Source organism: Lepidothrix coronata, unplaced genomic scaffold (assembly GCF_001604755.1).
Source record: "Lepidothrix coronata isolate B3197 unplaced genomic scaffold, Lepidothrix_coronata-1.0 Scaffold9, whole genome shotgun sequence".
Classification (NCBI taxonomy): Eukaryota; Metazoa; Chordata; class Aves; order Passeriformes; family Pipridae; genus Lepidothrix; species Lepidothrix coronata.
The window spans coordinates 3,704,725-3,725,713 of record NW_016690189.1 but is presented as its reverse complement, the minus strand read 5'-3'; the positions used below and the strand labels follow the sequence as shown (position 1 = coordinate 3,725,713).

The following is a 20,989-nucleotide window of genomic DNA, read 5'->3' as shown; positions in this document are numbered from 1 at the left end:
TTTCAGAGGGAATACTAAATTGGGAAATATCATTCCTAAACCATGACTTTCCCACAGCAGTTCCAATAAATTAGAACTTTTGTGTCAAAGATCTGCTAAGAAGAAACCAATATCTGACTTTCTCCTATTATTTTTAGATGCAAGATATAAAGATATCTGCCAGCAAAGCAAGGTAAATTAGGAAATCTTCCTGTATAACTTACTTGTAGTTCTATTCCAGAGGAAGGTAATCAGTGAGTGCATGTATTTGTCAACATTCCAGCAATTTTAACTGTAACTGGAAATTGTAACAAAAAAATGCCTTTTCAGGAGCTGGAACTGACAGGCAGTGGGGATATAAAACCACCATCTTGACTTCCATTACAAGTTAAACAATTCCCATCCAGGTAGCTTTTAATCAAACTGTATTTGACATTACATGATAGCACTGATCACTTTTTAATTCTTTCTAAGTATGTTGTCACCTGTTACTCATACAGAAAACTTCTGTTCTAATTTCTCCCACTTTTCCAAAATCAGATACTTTTAGCAGTAATGGATCTGCTGAAATTAATTATGAGCTGTTGTTTTCCACTGGATGTCTACCCTGTGTAAAAGGACATTTTTTGCTTGAAGACTAGGCAGCTTATAATCAAAGTCATAGAAAAAGCCTATTGCTAGATGAAAACCTGAGGAAGATACTCAGGCTGAGGCACAAGGACTGAAGAGCCATACAGAGGTCTATCAGTAGAGCACAGAAAGCAAATATGAACCCTCTAGGGTGAACAATGAAAGCAAATGTAGAATAGATACAAATGAAAGAGGATATTGGTCAAAAAAATGGCAATGAGAAAATGTGAAATGAAAAGCAATTTTAAAACAGAATTATTTGAGTGAATAAAATAGAAATTCATTTTCATTTTCAAAATGTGTGAAAACCAAGAAGGGCCTGGCATTCTGCTATAACTATCATATGGGGCTAATTTAGCTGGAGCTACAAGCACATCTACACTCAAAAGGCAAGCAAATTTTACAGAAATAGAAAAGCCCAACTTTTCTGATTTCTTTAGAATAAGCTTTTAGTAGTTGAGTAGTTCTTTTCACAGGCTCAAAGAGATACTCCTAAAGAAGTGTAAATTCAAAGCATAAGTCATGTTATTCACAAAGCATAGGTGGCACCCAGTCATAGGCTGCTACAACAACCCTGAGTCAAATGCTGAACACCTTATTGAATTAAATTATTACTTGTGATAAGGCTTTATCAACTCCTTATTATGCATTATAACGTTCCTATGCTATTGTAACTGTTTTCTTCTGGCACAGAGTTGGCAACACTTTAAGAATAGATACACTGTCTCACAAAAAACCCCAATGCTGTCAAAATCCCTAATTAAAAAGAATGACTGAAATAGTGTGAAAAATAGGGCAACAAGCAATTTTCAGGCCAAAGCCTTCTTGTCCCTTTACCTAACCTACTCTAAAGCCTGGGACCAGCTCCCAGGAGCTGCTGATAAACTCACCGTCAGAGCCAGCAGTTTTCCATAGGTGAGATGGGCTGGGATGTGGTCGCTCTTGGATCGCAGTGACTCCACATACCAGTGCTCTGCTTCTGGTAGCCGGCTCATTCTCATATAGGCTTCTCCTACAGGGGGAAACAAATGCTGGTGAGAATATTCAAAATTTCTCAAGGCTTCTATAATTTGTTATCTCATTTATAATCTTCTACGTTTTAAATGTGTAAATCTTGAAAAAGATGAAGTGATTTGAAAACTTGCAATGACACACATACACGCAAAAAAAAAGCCTTAGAGATGCTTGAATGAGGAGATTGAGTTAAGACTTTATTAGGGCTGAAGAGCATGGTTGAGATGAAACTCTTGCTGGAACAGAATTGCCAGAGAGAGCTTCAGATGCTAAGTTTCAATCAAAAGTTTCAAAATAACGGAAATTTTACCGTATCTACTGCGGAAAAACTACTTCTTTTCCATCAGTCTACCTTGATGGAATGTAGCATGGAATAGCAAGAAGAAGACAGAAAATATATTCATTTAATCACAATAAATCAAGAACCTATTTTTTTTAAAAACTAGGGAAGTTTAAGAAAACAGTCCCAAAACTGTATTGGTGTGAGGAGCAAGACATTAAAAAACCCTAATCTCTGAATGTAGTTATATTAGGTCATCTGCCACATTCTTTTTTTTATTATTATTTTAAAATTGCTAGTCTTAGGAAATCACATACCAAATGACCAAAACTGGACATTTTTCAAAGTGAAATACTTTACTGTGAGAGGCTGAGGCAGGCAAGTTTGAAGAACAACAGGTGAATGGGATGTCAGAAAACCATATACTGTTATACAGACAATTGTAGCTGAAATTTCTGAGGAAGAGTTTAGCATACACAGAAAGACAATCTCTTTCTTCAAGAAGCAAACAACTAAATCTATCAAAGGTTGGAATCAGCAATATCAAATGTATGCAGTGGTGAAGAACAGCAGCTTTCAGATTAATACTCTGCATTTACACAGCTCTTTCACAAGGGCTCTAGATATAAATGTGCCCTTCCCTAGGTCAATGACAGACTGAAAATGCCTACTGGAGATTCAGGATTTCATAATCTCCCCAGCTGATCCATTTCAAATAAATGGCTAAGTATCTTCCCAAAATTATGAAGTCACAGTTTATCAGGTGCTACTACTGGAGGATCAAGAGAGGACTACAACTGACCCATGTAAAGGTCAGCTAAGTCTGCCTCCAGGTGAATTACTGCCCCCAATTATGCACTACATGTAAATTAATAACATGTGAAGGCATCAGGGAGAGAGAGGGACCAATGTACTTTATTCAAGCTTGAAGCCAAAAACCACACCCCCAAAACTCGGAGAAAAAGATGCTCAAAGAAGTAAAATAAGGAACTCATACCTATCAAGTGTTTACAGAGGCTATGAAGGATTTTCTTGATGAGAGAAAACTGGACAAGGCCCAGTGAAGTTTAGTTTTTTGGGGTTTTTTTTCGGCTATTTTTGTCACCAGAGGATCTGGATCCCAGGCAAAATGTAGAACATAAGTTTTGAGCTTCAGAAGTTAGGGTGCAATGCATGCAAGATGACCAAGCCACAGCCCACAGATAAAATGAGCATGATGTAGAGTCAGAAGTCACATTGAGCCAAGGCTAAGGGAAGGCAACATGATTTTTATGAACAAATAGAGGTTTTTTCCAAAAAGTGGTGCAAGCCTGTAAACACAACAGACCAGGATTTCTAACTCAAGGATCTACAGAGCATTCTGTATTCAGGCACTGGTCTTGGATATGTGATTACATACACAGAAGCAGATGATGTTTCAGTCCCAGTACTCAAGTAATTCTGCTGCTGTTTAGGGCCAAACTAAAAGAACAATTAAAAAAACCCAAACAAACAAACTAAACAAAATTAAAAAAATCCAAACATGTAAGAAACCCCAAAAGAACATGAACACCCTCAAAGCTCATGATCACATTCAGTGATATTAACGTCACATGAAGTTTTTTCACTATGTCAGCACTCAAAAATAAGTGACATAACATTACACCCTATAAGCAGAAAACAAAGTCATGAAGTGTTGAAAGGATGGAATAAGCCAGAAGCCAAGCTATATGCTCCCCTCAACTCCTCTCACTAGCCGCACGCTTTATGGCAGAATGTTTAATAATCTGATTGCATACTGTTTTTCCCACAGGCCTCTGCTTCATTTAGCATACCGGAAATGAGGAATCCATATTGTCCTTTTCTTTAAGTGGAAAATTCCAGCCCAACCTGTTACAGCTTGGCAAAGTTTCAAGCAATTAACAACAAGATACTCTAAAAAGTAATGTAAGCAGCCAAAAGAGATGGAGCTATTATCTACCGGTAGTAAAGGCTGAATGTACTGCCAAATTTCAAATAGATCCAAGGTTCTCATCTATTTTCCATGATGGATTCTGATACAAGAAGAGATTAAAATCTTTGGAGTACTGGCAAATTCAATTTTTAATAGGCTTTAACAGCTCAACTACTTTACAGGCTAGCTACTTTACAGGATATTTCTGAGTGACGCATCTAGAAAAAAAGCTAAAATATGTCAATCTAAATGTCAAACTGTAGAGAAAGAAACTGTATTCCCCTGAAGTCTTTGCAGGGAATTCTCTATAGCTGAACATTTTTTTCTGAGGAGCCTATTTTCTGCCTATAAGCCCCGCATAATCAAGAATTGCTATATTATAAGTAATTAGAACATATCACTACTACGAAGGAAATACTGTTAGGGGGTTTTTTTATTAATTGCATCTTATAAATGATTCGCAGTGATACCCTTATCTAAAAAGAAATCAAAGTTAAAAACTGAAAATGGCTCCTACCACTGCCATACTCAAAGACCAGAATAAAACCAAGCAATGGCTAACTGAACTGTTAAATCAATCAAGTGATTTTATGCATTAAACTGAAGCAATTTAATAACAGCTATTCCAGCCTAAGATAATTTTCCAACAATGTCAGAGAAAACATGTATGAGTTGATTTCTGCCATTCAGGTTGTATTTGTGCGTCTGAGATTAAAATAAGAATAATAATATTTGTCATTTACAATCATGCATTTTTATAGACTTGCAACACAAGTGAATTTAGCCATTAGAAAGATAACAGTGTCCATTGGCAGAAAATATGTAAACCAACAGCACACACATAAGCAGGTTTCTATATTTAATTTAACAATTATTTATTTTTCAAAATCTTTCCAAATTCACGCTAAAGGTCTGAAAGATCACACATAGACACTTTATTAATGACGTCAGATCTATAAAGTTCAACGGAGACAACAACAACGAAGAAAGAAATTCATGGTAGAGGAAACCTTAAGACATAAATTGACAGTTATTTCCATTCCCTAATCTGTATCAACATGCAGACATGTGCAGCGTTGTCTGCACAATGAGTGGTGGTAATAGATTCAATAGCAGACTGGAGTGAAATGGGACAAATCAGTAATTCAAAACTGCTTCTATTTTTAAGGGGGTTAGTTCAGTTAATATTTTCTGAGTTTTATGAACCATTTCTTGGCTTATTCTACAAGAAAGAGCATAGATTATTAAACTGTAACTTTCATTTACTAATGTAGTGCAAGAAGAACATTAATACGCAACTGAAACAGTATTTAAAGAAATGTACATGAAGTTCATTAACACTTCTATTAATACTTCCAAAGAAATGAGAAATAGGATACCTTTCAACTAGATTTACACCACTGTAACGAAAATCCTTATACTCAGGTGGATTTTATTTGCCACAGAGACAGATCACTTGCAAGACTACCATTCACCTACAATATTTTCCCATATTTCCTCAGAATTCTTGTAATTTAAAAATAATCCTTCAAAATCAACAGAACAAAATAAAACCCCACCAAAATAACAGAACAGCCAAAACCTCCTCACTAAAATGATGCCAGGACATTAATTATAAATAACAATATTTAATTAACATATCATTAAAATAATTAACATATAAGTAACAATAATTAAACCCCAATAACAATCATAATAAACATTATTTATATTAAATAATTAGGCTAATAAAATATTAGCTTGCTAGCAGCTATTTCCCCTGAAAGGCTAACTTCTTACTGGATAATTAGGTAGAATGTGATTTTAAGGAAAAAAAAAGGACACGATTTTCTAATACATATCATACATTGTTAAAAGGTAAAATCAGGTACCATTTACATCAATGTATATTACATGGTTCTAGGTTAACCTCTCACCTACTGATTTCATATTTGTTCTGTTTCAGATATAATTACACCAAGCAAAGGCCATGTCCTGGCAGGGAGTATGATAGACTTTCTGATGAGCAAGTGCACTAGAACTATGGATGTAACAGCACTGTGCCTCCACAGATGTATTCTACCCATATTTTCAGGTTAAGAAGATATGTCCCTCCAGTGGTCCTCCTTTTAGGACCCCAAAAGATATTGTTGAAAAGACAACCAAAAAATTATCTCCATAAAGGAGACAATGCCCTTCAAATTTCTGGGTGGTAAAAATTTAATATGGAAAATATAAAATTTGGCACGGACAAGACACCAGATGTCAAAGTACAAGGGAAGATGGAGATGCCCTTTGAAAAGAAAAATCTCTAATATAAACATTCAGTCAGGATTTAAATTTCATTTTTCCATCGTTCTTTGAATTGGGAATATGAAAATGTTGCATCAGAAAATGATGGAGAGGTCTGCAACCCTGTGTGCCACAATACCACAGGGAGTTTGTGTCTTTGATAATGCAACTATGCAGCTTTGTACAAATCAAGGCTGCAGATGTGCCTACCATAAATGCACCTCCCCAGATATATGACTTCCTTCTTTTTTCCCCTTCAGTACCAGTGCATAAAATAACATAATAAATCTGGAAGCACAGTTTGATGTTATACTATACTGATGTTTAAGATATACTGTAAAAGATTAATAGTTTTGGTTATAAATATGCAGTGCATGCACATCTTCTCTGAAACAGCTGAAGCATGTGAAAATAATGAGCACCAAGTTCTGCATAGACTAAGCATATTCTGCTTGGGTTTTTTCCCTTTTGCAGAACAATCTCCTTGAAGATTTCAAGGAATGTATTGTATTTGAAGAGGGCTTTTGATGGATGGGAGTCAATCCACATTTACTTTGGCAAATCCACATTTTACTTTGTTACTGAACAAACTCTTATAGGCCTCAATTAGCCAAAGTAAAGCCTTATCTGATTTAATTAGACCACTAACCTACTTTTGAAGGAAAATACTCAAAGTAGAAAACAGATATAAGTGAAAGGCAAAACAAAATCAGATGCAGCATGGAACAGTATGGACTTTGCACAGATGTTTCCTGTTGTAGAAAGGCTTCTAGTGAAAGAAGTATACTGACAAAAACAGAGGCATTGAGCTCACCTGCGATAGATGATTTCATTTTCATGCCAGTATAGGTTTCTTTAAAACACTATTAATAGAAGCACTTTCCCTTAGAAACATGCCTAACTGGGATCTATCTAGTCCAATTTCAGTATTAGACCTTTTTTTCATCTGCATATGTTATGATTATACTTATTTTCATATAAAACCCCAAATGTCTAAAATGCAAATGCATTTCAGGCTTAGACTCAGCTTTTTCAGAATACTGCCTAAGAAAACTCAAGCATTTCACATGAACTTATACATCAATAATCCAAAAAGATAAAACTAAGGAAATCTCAGAACCTGGACAAAAAAATATCCTGGTCTTAAACATTGCATGCATTACCCTTTCCAGCAATCCACCACTGAAATCCACCTTCATACTGAGCTTGAATCCCTCAAAGCAAAGTGAAAAAACAGGAGACACTGCAATCAGATTGAAGATTTAGATTTTCACAGAATCAGAGAATCATTTAAGTTGGAAAAACCTCCGAGATCATTGAGACCAATCTTTGACCAAACACCACCATGCCAACTAGACCCACAGCACAAGTGCCACGTCCAGTTGTTTTTTGAACACTTCCAGCAATGGTGACTCCACCAGTTTCCTGGGCAGCTCATTCCAAAGCTTGACAACCATTTCAGTTTTCCTAGGCTGCTTCAGTCAATGAAGAGCAAAGACACAAAGCTCCAGCACTGTGAACAGTGTGACTTTATGGAAATGCTGACTCCACCACCTATCCGGGCAGTTTGTTCCAATGCTTGACAACCATTTCAGTGAAGAAATTCTTCCAGATATTCAACCTGAACCTCCCCTGGCACAACTTAAGGCCATTTCCTCTTGTTCTGTTGCTAGTTGCCTGGGAGAAGAGGCCAATCCCCATCTGGCTATGACCTCCTTTCAGGTAGCTGTAGAAAGCCATAAGGTCTCTCCTGAGCCACCTCTTCTCCAGGCTAAAAAGCCCAGCTCACTCAGCTGCTGCTCACATGACTTACTCTCCAGACCATCCATCAGCTCTGTTGCCTTTCTCTGGATACACTCCAGCACCTCCATGCTTCCCTGTAGTGAGGGGGGACACAGCACTCGAGGTGTGGCCTCACCAGTGCCAAGTACAGGGGGACAATCACTTTCCTGGTCCTGCTGGCCATGCTATTCTTGATACAGGCCAGGATGCCATTGGCCTTCTTGGCCACCTGGGCACACTGCTGGCTCGTGTTCAGATAGCTGACGACCAGCTACCCCAGATCCTTTTCCACTGGGCCTCCTTCAGGCACTCTTCCCCCAGCCTGTAGTGCTGTAGGGGGTTGTTTTGACTGAAGTCCAGAACCCAGCACTTCACTTTACTGAACCTCGTATCAGTGGCCTCGGCACATCGATCCAGCCTGTCCAGATCCCTCTGCAGAGCCTTTCTAGCCTCCAGCAGATCCAGCAGAGAACACTCATGCCCAACTTAGCATCCTCTGCAAATTTACTGAGAGTGCACTTCATCCCCTCACCCAGATGATCGATAAAGAAATTAAACAGGACTGCACCCAGTACAGAGCCACCACTAGTGACTGGCCGCTAACTAGATGCAGCACTCAGCTACTTAGCTTTGGACAGCAGATCTAAACTACCAGATATAAACTTACCAGTCTGAAAAGTCTCAGAGGGGGAAGGGTTAAAGTATCAGGATGGGGGCAAGAAGGGGAAGAGAAGCATAGTATTTTGTTCGCATCACCATTGGAGAAAACTCCGTTTTTATTTCCATGGAACACACAATAAAATGACCATATGAAAGAAAAAAAAATATCCTTTTTTATGAATCAAAGTAGTTTTAAAAGAAAAAAAAAACTTGTAATGTCCACTTAGTAAGAAGTTACTAGTAAAGCTTCATGAGATGCATAGGAAGCACACTGATGACTGGAGCTTAGACAAGCGCAGTTACCATACTCTGGGTAAGTTAGGATGTGGAATATGTACATCGCAGCTTAATCATCTTTCGATCTTAAAAATTAAATCTTGCACAGCATGAACAGCAAAACTATAGCAGCAAAAGGGTTTCTTGGAGTTCTAAACAATATTTTAAGATAATTCAATAAGAAAGCATTTAATGGGAGCAAGGGGTAAATGGGATTGGAGCCTTAACAATATTAACAGGTTTGTAGAAACAGCCAGGTCCACCCAAAAGCAAAATCAAAGTGATAGTTATGTTATAATCATCAACACAGAAAGTCTGCATGCTAAGCCTTTGTACTTACGATATATACCTCTGCACCAGATGTAAAATCTGGCTCCCCTTTTCTGGTACACTTGTGTATGATTTGTTTTCTGTCCATGTGCCATGCAGAAGATTAGCAATGAGAAATCTAAACTTTAATTTGTGCATCATGAGCTGTATTCGCTCCTGGAATGTTAGCTTCTTTTGTAACTTGCATTTCTCATAAAAAATGTTTGTTAGGCTTTGCATTAAATGCATTTGAAAATAGACAGATGTTAGTTAGCAAGGGCAGATGAAATATAATTTAGAAATTTGTCTTTAAGACAGTATCCTGCCAACCTAAACCTGAACAATGCCACCCTGACATCTTTCTTGTTACTGTTGGGTATTAAAATAAAGCCTCCATGGTCCACCTCACACCACTTAACTGTCAGGAGCATGAATTACTGTAGCAGGTGGGCTAGTGTGGTTTTAAAAGCAATGTAATACAATCAACTGTACAATATCAGATTTCAAGGAACGCAAAAGACATCTAGAGCAGAGGCTGATCCTTAAGCAATCCTAATATTGGCATTAAAGCATTCAAGATCCCACTGGGACCATTTTATCTTTTGACCTCAGGCTTTAATTGAAACTTTAAACAAAATATATTACCTACTTAATACAGCTGAGTTGGACTCTGGTCTTTGTAGTGCAAGTTGCCATGCCAAGCAAATTAATCTGTGTAACCTTAGCATGTACTTTTTAATTTACATCAAAGAAATACGACATAGAGAAAATAAATACCAAGCCAACATTATACAGCTTGTTGAATAATTATTTTGATTCTAGTTTTAGAGTTTCAATTTTTAGCTGTTCTGAGTTCTCTTTAAAAAAAAAAAAAAAGAAAATGTTTTATTTCTTGGTGCAAAGCCAGAGAAACATATGGTTTCCTTAGTTGAGTTTTTGCACACCTGGCAAAATAAATCATAGCAACAGGAGACCAAAATCTTCCCTGCAACTTTTCATATGCACAAACGTAGAACATCTGATGCCGGTATTCCGGCCCTGTCTTTTGTACCATGAATAAAATGCAAAGTCAAATGGATGGCCTGCTTCTGGAGCCCCAGTACTTCTTTTTCCCTTAAAGAGGCAAATTATTTAGCATTTTAAAGGATGAGAGTCTGTCAGGCAGACTGACACACCAGAGGAATGAGTCACTAGGCTTGTCAGACCAAAAGGCCAATAGAAGCAAGCACAGGAAAAGAAGTGTAATGCAAACAGGGAAAGCAGGTGGTATAAAGGCTTAGCACTGCTAGAGTGTTAATGCTACTCCACTCAAAAGTGCTGGAGTTCAAACCTAATTCAGTTTAAACAGTTCATCTCCTGTTTATTCTCTTTCAAGTAGGACATGGAAATCATACAGGGGAAAAAAAATTCAAAAAAGTTGTTCAAATACATGATTGAATAATTATTAAAAATTAGAGGAAGCACTGTTTTCTTATATCATTTGCCAATATGTGGCAATATGTGTGCCACTCAACCAAGCAGAGAGATTGCCAGAGACTAAGAATACCTTAACGACAATAACAACCACAGCAGATAATCCTAAAACTGTAACTATTCTTGGATTTCATGACAAGCTGTGACAACTTTTTCCACACGTAGGAAAATGGGGAAGGACTACTTCCTTCTACTGTTCCCAAGCAGATGGGGAGCATTCCCCAGTTTCTCCCCCTTCCTTCCCACCAATGAGCATACAGTGAGTGGGCACAGCTCAGTCAGGTTTATACAGATGCAAGTGCACAAGACAGGACTGGCCTATTTCAGTTCCACTAGTCTCCCTTTTAAAGGCGAGAAGTAGGCAGACAAGTTTATAAAATGCTGTTTATCAAAGAAAGTGTTATAGTGAACATGTTTATAACTTTATCTTGAACATCAAAACAGAAATAAACAATCCAGTTGGCCTTCTGATACTCAGTGACACAGTACGAGATGCAAAGTGGATGCACGCCTGATAATGGATGCAGTTTGCCTTGTTCTCCTATCACACCCAATGCAAAGAGATGAGTGAATAGGTATTTAGGATTTATCTCACCCAACTTAAGCTACTAAGTCTAAGCTAGTCATTTCAGCTCCTTTTAGAGTAAAAGTATGCTGGCAGGGGATTATTTTTATTATCTAAAATAGATGTCTAAGTCAGACAGGCTTCATTAGTCCCCAGAGATATGGTTTTCTTTCCACACTATAAAGAAGCATAGCTACCTAGCTCTGTCTTGTCATCTAACCTTTATACTATTATAGGTAGGAGAGACTAACTGCAGTCATGTAGGCTTATGTAGACACATACAGGACAGCTTTGAACAAATCAGTCTGAGTCCTGTTAATATAGCTGCACTGTATTCAATTTAAGTCACTATCCAACTCATTATGCAGCCTCTTGGATTGCCTTTGCAGCATAACCTACAAGCAACACTTCAGCAACCAGCGTGAAGCAATTTCTGTTTTCCCTGCAACAGCTGCCATCACAATAGCAACCAAAACACAAATATATCCTATGTTAATGATAAGCTGAACTTCACAGAGCTCCATAAGGGGCTAAGGTACACTCATAGCTTGTTATGCCACTAGGACATCCGTGAAGTGCTGGTAGCTGCATAAAGGAAGCAGAAGCTGGAATACGGGCTAAGGAAGAGAGTGAGGAAATATAGCAGAAGCCAAGCCCGGGCAAAGGACTTGAGCTAGTCTTTGTGTTCACTAAGGTTTTGTGAGTTAATAAATGCAAATCCCAGGAACAGAGTGAACTTGGATGTCATGGACAGTGCTCACAAAGGAAGTTGAGAAATGCCTCCTGAACCTAAAAAAGTAACCAATGGGCAGAAAAAATAAAAACCTGAGAAACTTATAGGTCATAGTGGTTCTAAAGGGAACATCTATCCATGGGAAAAGAAAAAGGGTGGCACAGGCCTGCTTTGTAATGGGACAACCATCATGCTAGAAACAGTGTTGGTTTAATTTTTCAAATTTTATAGTTCTGAGGAACACTTTGATCAGAATTATGAAATACATATCTGCACTAAAGAGGGCAGTCAAACTTCGGAGGATTTGCTCAAGCACTGCAGTGGTCCTGTTGGTCAGTGCTCAGTTGGTCAGAGCATGATGCTTAATAACGCCAAGGTTGCAGGTTCAATCCCCATAGGGGCCATTCACTTAAAAGTTGGACTTGATCCTTGTGGATCCCTTCTGACTCAGAATAATCTGTGAAATATAATGCAAGAGTACTTCAGCAGTCACTATAGGTGTGACTGCAGTGATACCTATACTACAACAGCAGTTGTAGTATAGAACTTATAAAACAATAATTTCACTAAGACTCACTATGAACAAAAGTACATGAAGTAACCAATTTGTCCGTTTTACAGATTTTAGCCCTTGGTATCAATCTGATAAAGTTCATTATCCATGGAGAAGTAACTCTCCATTGAACCATATGAACTGCTAAGGAAGTGTTTAGACTGTTACTGACATTAAATGCTTTGTCCCTATGACAAGAGAAGAACTTAGTTTAGCCTTTACATCTACATTTTTCAAATATGTAGCATCAATTACAACTACAATTTTACTTTTTCCCTGTGCCCTAGTACTTTTAAGGTGCTACTAAAAGATGCCTTTCCTGAATAAGTAGAGAAGAGTGAGTGGTGCCTTCTTTCAACAACTGTATCAAACCAATTGGTATCAACCAATACATTCCCTTATACATTAGGCATTGGTGGGGGGAACCACAAAAAAAGCCCACATGCTTCCTGTTGACCCTAATTGTTTCCACATAGATTTTTAATTGCTTTACTTTGAACTCCTTTAAAGTAAAGGTTCTTACATCCTTTTCTGTCCAAGAGAGGACCTCACGGAGTACTGGGCCAGACACTAAAGTTGCTTAGCAGAAACACATGTCCTTTCAGAGAAAATTCCACTTAAAAACATCTCTGGAGCAATAAGAATCTACCCTCTTGTTTACAGATCTGAGAACTAAAAAGAGTAATTAATATTTTCTTCTTTCTTTTATCTGTTTAATGTATCCTGTATAAAGATGTGATGTAGAATATGAGGAGCTGAAATTAAATAAAACACCTCACAGCAAAATTGATATTTTTTGCAGTACTCAAGAGACTCCTCTAAAATTTTGAAGGACAGATAGCTGGAAGAAGAATTCTCCCATTGTAGATGTCTAACCAAAAGTCCATCAGCTGGGAAATAAGTTTTTGGCACAACTTAAAAAAAAAGAGTCCAACTGCCTCTGTGGGCCTGTTTGGACACCTTGTTGGTTTGAAAGGCAATTCAAAAACTAATTCCCCACATTAAATTTTACGTTATAATCAATCTCACTTCATTTTTTATAAAGTTTCAAAGATATATGAGGGATCTTAAAAAAAAAACCAAAACACAACACCAAGTATGAATTGCACATTGGGCCTCCAAGATAGTGGACGAGAAATTCTGGAGGCAGAGAAAAGCACTAATCCACACATTCTAAATGTAAAACTGCTGCATTGACACTCTTCAAGATACCCAGTATCTAATAATCTCATCATTTATTGTGCCTTATCCAGCACTGCAGTTACTGACATTTAAGCTCTGAACCTAGTTTGGCTTGTATCTACTGAAGGTAATTATTTTAGGGGTTTATTAGCTAATTCATTTGAGAACCAGTTGCCTGGCTAAGCTCTTTTGTTTCACCCTGCCTGACTCCTCAGATATTATTCTGAAGCACTAACAATGCACTTACCCATCATGTTATATAAGCTCTGTGGTGCAAACTGCCTTGGCATTTTCTGTACTGCTTCTTTGTAAACCATAAGGGCATCCTGAAAAGAGACACACAAGCAGGAAAGCACAAATTTCAAAAGCATACTTTCACATATAAAGTAAAACCAAACTATCTTCCTTCCCCAAACGAATGGTGCAGAGAGAAAACACAACAGTATCATAAATATCACACAAACTTCGAATTTCTCCTTTAAAGAGTTTTTTTTACCTGAATTTTACCAAATTCAGTGAAGCTTATTGACAAGAAATCAGATTAGTTCCAATATTGCATCTCTTTTCCCAGGCAGAAGTAACATTTTTTTTATACCCCTTAATGACTGATGAGTTTATAAACAGATATAAAATTCTGCAGGCTGTCAAAGAATATGGAGTAATATCAAATTGCAGACAACTTTCTGATGAAAAAGCTACACTAAGTGACCTAAAAATAAACAAATCATTGTCTACTGCCAAGTAATAACAAAACAAAGAAATCATTGTCTACTGCCAAGTAATAACAAAACATAATCCTCACAACTGAAGTCTGCTCCACAGAAAAAATGAGATGCACTATAAAGTCAAGAATGCCAAAACGGGAATCTCTTTGCAAATATGCTGTACCTTAAATTACTTGATCACATATTTACTCATTCAGTACTTTGGATGGTTACTGGTCAGTCTGTTAGCTCTTCATCAAACAGTCACAGCTTATGAAGGCTGAAATATGCTTGAAAAGAACCTAAATGTATGATCAAATCAAGAATGCAACGACCACCAAGCAGAAATATGATGTTTTATATTCCTAAAGTCCCTCCAGGTATTGAGGTGCAAGGGATTTTAAGAATATAAACCATCCAACTCTACACTGTATCAGCTGTGCAGACAACATGCTGCTGCTCTCTTCCCTGTATGTGTGCATTAGCTGTCTGTGTTTTAACCAATTAGTAGCAGCCATCTGACAGAGCTGGATGCAGCAGACAGATGACACAGAATCTGCAGAGCTTGTGCATGCCTTATCTTAAACAGCTGAGGTAACTGTCATGGTCAGGAACACTTGTATGGATCAAAACCATGCACAACTCCTGTTTCAGAAGTATGCCTGGCAATGCCAGGAAAGAATGACTTTCTTTTAAATACTGCCAAAGGTCAAAACTAAAGCGAATGTCCAGTTTTAGGAAATTCATCAGGGAAAATGGAAAGGAATCACAACAGTCACATTTGCACGTGTAAATGAGATGGGATGGCTTAGGTGTAGCATATGGTTACATTAAAAATATCCAACCCACTTTAGCACTTAGGTCAAGTTATCTGAAAATAGCACATAGTGGAATGTTTTTAATCACTGAAGTTTTAAATTGTTTCAACTGGGTCTTATTTTTGGAGACTCAAAAGCAAACATAATTGCATTTTTCCAACTAAGGATGGACTTACTCTGTTTTGAATTATAAAGCCAGTACACTTTAGGTTGACTGGCCTGTAATCAGGTTATATCCTTTGCATACCAGCTACAGGTACAAAGGCAAAACCAATGAATTTACACGTATCAGATGTGACCACTATTAATGTTGACTCTGACATGAGAATATCACACTGCTAAGTAATACCATCACACCTGTGGCTGTGGAGACTAAATACTCACTGTAGAGAACGCTAATCTTGATTTGGTGAAATGTGTGCCTGTGATGTATTTTGAAAGTCTAGGTGGAAGCAGTAGATATTATTCATGTATGAATGTTTTATCATGATATTATAGACAAATCTGGAGTTTTACCTCATAGTGTCCTTGTTCATGAAAAAGTTTTCCTAAGTTATAAAGACAGCTGGTAACAGAGCTTTTATGAGCATGAGGATCTTTCAGATTTTCATCAGGGATCTCTGAGCACTTCACAAAAGTCCTCCTGGCTTCCTCTGTCTTCCCTTGGTTCATCAGGATGATACCAGTATTTAAATAGGCAGCTGTGAAGAGGGAAAAAATGTTACTTTCAATGGAGTTCTGTTATGCTTTATCTACTGTTTTAATTCAAAGTAGCATCTGGTAGAGATCCTATGGTTATCTAATTTTGTTTTCTGTAATACAGATCATATATTATTATTATAGATAAACATATAATGAATATGTGAACATATGAGAGGTAAAAGAACAGAGACAAAGGAAAGAAGAAAGTGGTCATAAAGACTGAGTAAGGAGGGAAGGAAACAATGGTTAGGCAGGGTACTCCATTTCGTTCCTCTTATTAGGACTGTATCAAGCAATAACATGATTGCTTGAAATGTTACAGAAAATATACATATACATTAATACGTATATCTATGTATATATACATAGATATAAGATTTAATACTGAAGGTACAAAAGTCTCAGCAATCTTAGAAATCACCTACTTAATTTTAGAACCAATCACTGGCAACATCCCAATGATTATTCTCCATTTTCCCCAGGAAAGAAAGGAAAAATGAAAGGACTTCAAAAATATTTGTATTATTTACTCATGCATACCATAAATACCAGAGAGTGGCTGTAAGGAACAGCAAACAAGTGCCTGAAAATTTGGGCAGTAGTATCTGTGGCTCAACATCCCAGATAAGAAGCATTTTAAGTTCTAGTTATGCTTCTGAGTTTAACTCATTATGTGCTTCTTCCTTGTACCACACTAAACATAGTTATTTACTAATTAATAAATGCTTTCAAGTGCACAATTTCACCTTTTCCTTTCTGAATTAAAAACTTCTGAAAAAAAGGAAGTGTTATCAAAGAGTAGGAAAATTTTCTATAAAACTATAGTCAATATTATACAACCTTGTATAGTTGAAATACTTACAAGCTAGTGTGGGTCTGCTTCCAATTGCCAGTTTATAATAATGCAATGCCTCTGAAAACCTGCTGTTTTCCTGAAGGAGTAATCCTCTGCATAAGGGAAAAAAAATAAAAAGAAAACCAGAAAAGAGAGTGAGGTTACTATAAAGAGTAACTTGAAAACAAATATTGAAAACAAAACTCAAGTAACAAAGAAAAATATGCTGACTGGTATTTCAGAGATTTAACCACTCTCTTAATAACAATTCAGTGCAAAAATTATTTTGTGAAAAATATGAATTCAAAGACATCAGGCGCATTCATATGACTTTTAAAAAGCAGATCTTAACTGCAGAAGTCTTGACTTTATTGGAAACCAGAAGATTCATTTTCTCATTTGAGAAAACATTAGCTTGTGAGATTTTTTAAAGCGGCTAGAGTATGATGGAGGTATTTTTAAGTCATTCAAGTTTAGCCTGTCATCTTTTCTTGACTGGAAATAAGCAGGTCTTTTTCAAATGCATGATAAAGTTAACCACCTAGCACTTGATATGTGTCACATAAACCAGTCCCCTTGTTGAGCAATTGCACTAGATTATTTCCTGTATAGCTAAGCACCTACAACAGTTACACTTTTCCTGCATTATTTATGTTCTTAGCAATTTTACTAACTGAAGAGGTATTAAAAATTATACTGAATACTTTCAGTTCCATAACACATGGACTTTAATTTAGCTTTTAAGACAAACATCCTTGTGAATTACAATTTACACCAGCCAGCCACCCACAAATTTCTGAGAAATAAGTGGTCTGGAGACCATTGACATGAATGCACATTATATGCTTAAATGAAGGCACAAAGCATTACAGTGTTCCCAAAGTTTTAGAAAACTGAAAAAAGCATATACAAATATATTAAAACCAGAAGGATTTAAAAATCCTTAAAAACTAGTAATTTCAGAGTGGAGACTCAGACCTTATTATCCAGGGATAAATGTCCCTTGTCATATAACTCAACAACAACCCCATGCAGCACTACAGGCTGGGGACTGAGTGGCTGGAGAGCGGCCAGCCAGAAAGGGATCTGAGAATCTGGACTGACAGGAATCTGAACAGGAGCCAGCAGTGTGCCCAGGTGGCCAAGAAGGCCAACGGCATCCTAGCCTGGATCAGGAACAGTGTGGCCAGCAGGTCCAGGGAAGTGATTCTTCCCCTGGTGAGGCCACACCTGGAGTACTGTGTCCAGCTCTGGGTCCCTCAGTTCAGGAAGGATATTGAGGTGCTGGAGCAGGTCCAGAGAGGAGCAACGAGGCCGATGAAGGGACTTGAGCACAAGTTCTATGAGAAGAGGCTGAGGGAGCTGGGCTTGTTTAGCCTGGAGAAGAGGAGGCTCAAGGGAGACCTCATCACTCTCTACAACTCCCTGAAAGGAGGTTGTAGCCAGGTGGGCGTTGGTCTCTTCTCCCAGGCAACAGCAGTAGGACAAGAGGGCTCAGTCTTAAGGTCTGCCAGGGGAGATTTAGTTTAGACATTAGGAAGAAATTCTTTACAGAGACAGTGGGCAGACATTGGAATGGACTGCCCAATGAGGTGGTGGATTCACTATCCCTGGAGGTTTTTAAGATGAGACCAGATGTGGCACTTAGTGTCGTGGTCTAGTAACCATGGCAGTGTTGGATCAAGGGTTGGACTTGATGATCTTGGGTCTTTTCCAACCTGGTTGATTCTATGATTTTAGGAACTCAAAATACCCAGGAAAATGTGGCTATTTCTGTTAGATGGGAGCAGTATTACATTTATTTGTAGTTTCTCTAACCTCCAGAAATTTTCTTCCTCTATGTTTTTATCTGCTGATAGCTTTTTGAACCGCAAAGAGCTTAGACCTCTTCCATCTCCAGTCACTAATCAGAAAAGATTTTTTTATCCTTCAACATGTCAGAAAATGACCAGTAATTAGAATTAGACCAGTAAACTTCAGGGGAAGAAAAGAGAAGGGCAGTTATCTAAAGAAATAATCACCATCCATGTTGTTTGCTTCCTTGGGTTAGGATTTCACAGAATGGAGGAATATATCCTCTTTTTCTTGTAATCTATCCTATCTGCACCACATGACCTCACTTTGAAACTCTCTCCCAATTAACTTCAGATTAGGTAGTAAATCACTTTTAATATTAACAGAACCTACATTTAGTTAGTACTTGCAGTAATGTGAGCAATGATGGAGTAACATTCAGGATACCTTTTGGCGTGGCACCACGCTTTGTAACTACTGTTAAGTATCTTGCAAATAGCAAGAGGTATGATCATGTGGATAGAAATAACATGTTCTAAATTTTCTAGAACCTGAATCTTGTTTACAGTAAAAATTTTTATAGACTGTCATTACTTCAAGGAAAATTAATTATGATATTTTGATCCTGTTTTCTATTGACAGCACTACAATTAATAGAAAAAATAAATGAGGTGTCTGGTCTGACATTTAAGCTGCTTCTTAATTTTTTAAAAAGCAAAACCACACATTTTTAGAACCATTTATCAAAGAAATTCCATTCTTATTTTAGTTTTGGAATAAATAATTTAACATACTAAGAAAAGTAACAATATTTGGTCAACTTCAACAACACAAATTACTTTGGTAAGCGTACAACATTTGTGGGTTTGGGATTAAAATAACTTATTTGCAATTATTACAAATTAATCTTCTGTGTTCACTGCATGCTCTAATACTGACGCTCTTGATTAATTACTTGATACTTCAGGGTGGGTTTTTTTCTACTTCTCTTCCAAAAGACCTTTTCTCTTTTATCTGTTTCCATTAACAGTCAGTCTGCCTATCAGTCTCTCTCACTCTCTCTTGCATATATATAACCCAACCTGCTGAGACGCAAGACTGCGTGCTGAATTTCAGCAAATAATTAGTTTTTTATTTATATTGTTATGAGGTTTGGTAGAAGAAAGAGAAAAAGAAGAGGGATATAATCTAAAAAATCTTAACCAGGCATGAAACTGTCTCTTGTCCTTGTGAAATTGGTCCTGATTGTTTGCTAGTTTTCACTGTGGTTTCTGGTAGTAAAAAAATTACTACATTTATGAGTCTCCAGTTCTAGTTTCTGATTAAACAAAGTCAAGAAAAAGTTTTTATAAACCCCCACTTTTAGTTGAATATAGTTAACACTTTGACAAGTATGCTTCTGAGAGATAAATTACTTGGATGTTCACTCATGAAGGGATAGTTATTTAAACAGATAAGAAGTTAAGATGACGAACATTGCATTAAACTCGCAAAAGACTCCTTAATTTACAAAGAATATTAGAAGAGCTTAAGGCACAGTTATACATCACTTCCTAGGTGAAAAAATCACACCCTCTCTAGCTTTAAGCTCAAATAAAATGTAGGCATATAAATATACTCACTAATCTCTATCTAGTTACCGACAAAATGGAAAAACCAAACAGTTCAAATTTAGTTACTGCCAAAATTAATACTGCCTGTGAAATGTTCCACTTTTCATTTTAGAGTATGATAATCCTAGTCTCCAAATACATTATTTCCCACTATTACTTCCACAGGTCTACCGTCTCATTCACCACACAGGAGGAATATAAATGAGTAATATTTGCCTCTGCCTCCAGTTTCTACAAGGAAAACCCTACCAGCTTCTTATAAATATTTAGGTTTTGAGCAAAATATAAAGTAAGTTCTAGGAACAAATACAAACTATTGTTTATTTCAAAATCAGTTCAAGCAAAACTGCAAATCAGGTCCTATATTCTCCTTTCCATTGCTGTATTTCACAGCATCTAAGCCATTAGATGATTTTCAGCTAGGCGTTACATCTGAGAGGCAGACACAAGGTTCTGAGGAACAGCACAGTTCAACCTTGATACTGCATTGCTAAATCAGTGGACCTAATCAGTGAAGACATCGGGGCTGGTGAAGGATCCCAGGGTAAGGGCCCTGAGAGCACAGCAGGGTACTCATTCCCAAGGCTCTCTGCTGGCTGCTCCAGCAACACTGAGTTCATGTACAAGTCCCAGGGTTGCTTCTGAAAGCAGTTGGCTCTAAAAATTGTTCACGGTTGTCAAGATGAACAGAAAGCGAAAAGATGGGCTCTGTCCTGGTTCTGGCCAGGACAGGGGTAATTTTTGCAGTAGCCAGGAGAGGGCATGTCTAGGACCTGAAAGTTATTTCAGCTCACATCATTGCTGGAGGTGGGGGGAAAGGAGTCTCTTCCAGGGAGAAGGGCTTCCTTTCAAGTGTGGCAGAAGGAACAGTGGGGTGGCCCCA

General features: G+C 37.5%; 1 protein-coding gene across 4 annotated transcripts in view; it reads right to left on the bottom strand.

Annotated features, from left to right (window-relative positions):
- TMTC2 (transmembrane and tetratricopeptide repeat containing 2) overlaps positions 1–20,989 on the bottom strand; it is a 245,782-nt gene that overhangs the window by 56,205 nt on the left and 168,588 nt on the right. For 3 of the 4 annotated variants that reach the window (XM_017804514.1, XM_017804517.1, XM_017804516.1), the window contains 4 exons: positions 16,727–16,812; positions 15,679–15,863; positions 13,888–13,966; positions 1,500–1,621 (listed from right to left, as the gene is read on the bottom strand). In XM_017804514.1, coding sequence (XP_017660003.1) covers positions 1,500–1,621; positions 13,888–13,966; positions 15,679–15,863; positions 16,727–16,812 — 472 coding nt within the window. Of the gene's footprint in view, positions 1–203; positions 278–1,499; positions 1,622–13,887; positions 13,967–15,678; positions 15,864–16,726; positions 16,813–20,989 lie in introns of all 4 variants that reach the window. The other variant, XM_017804515.1, reaches the window with a different exon arrangement.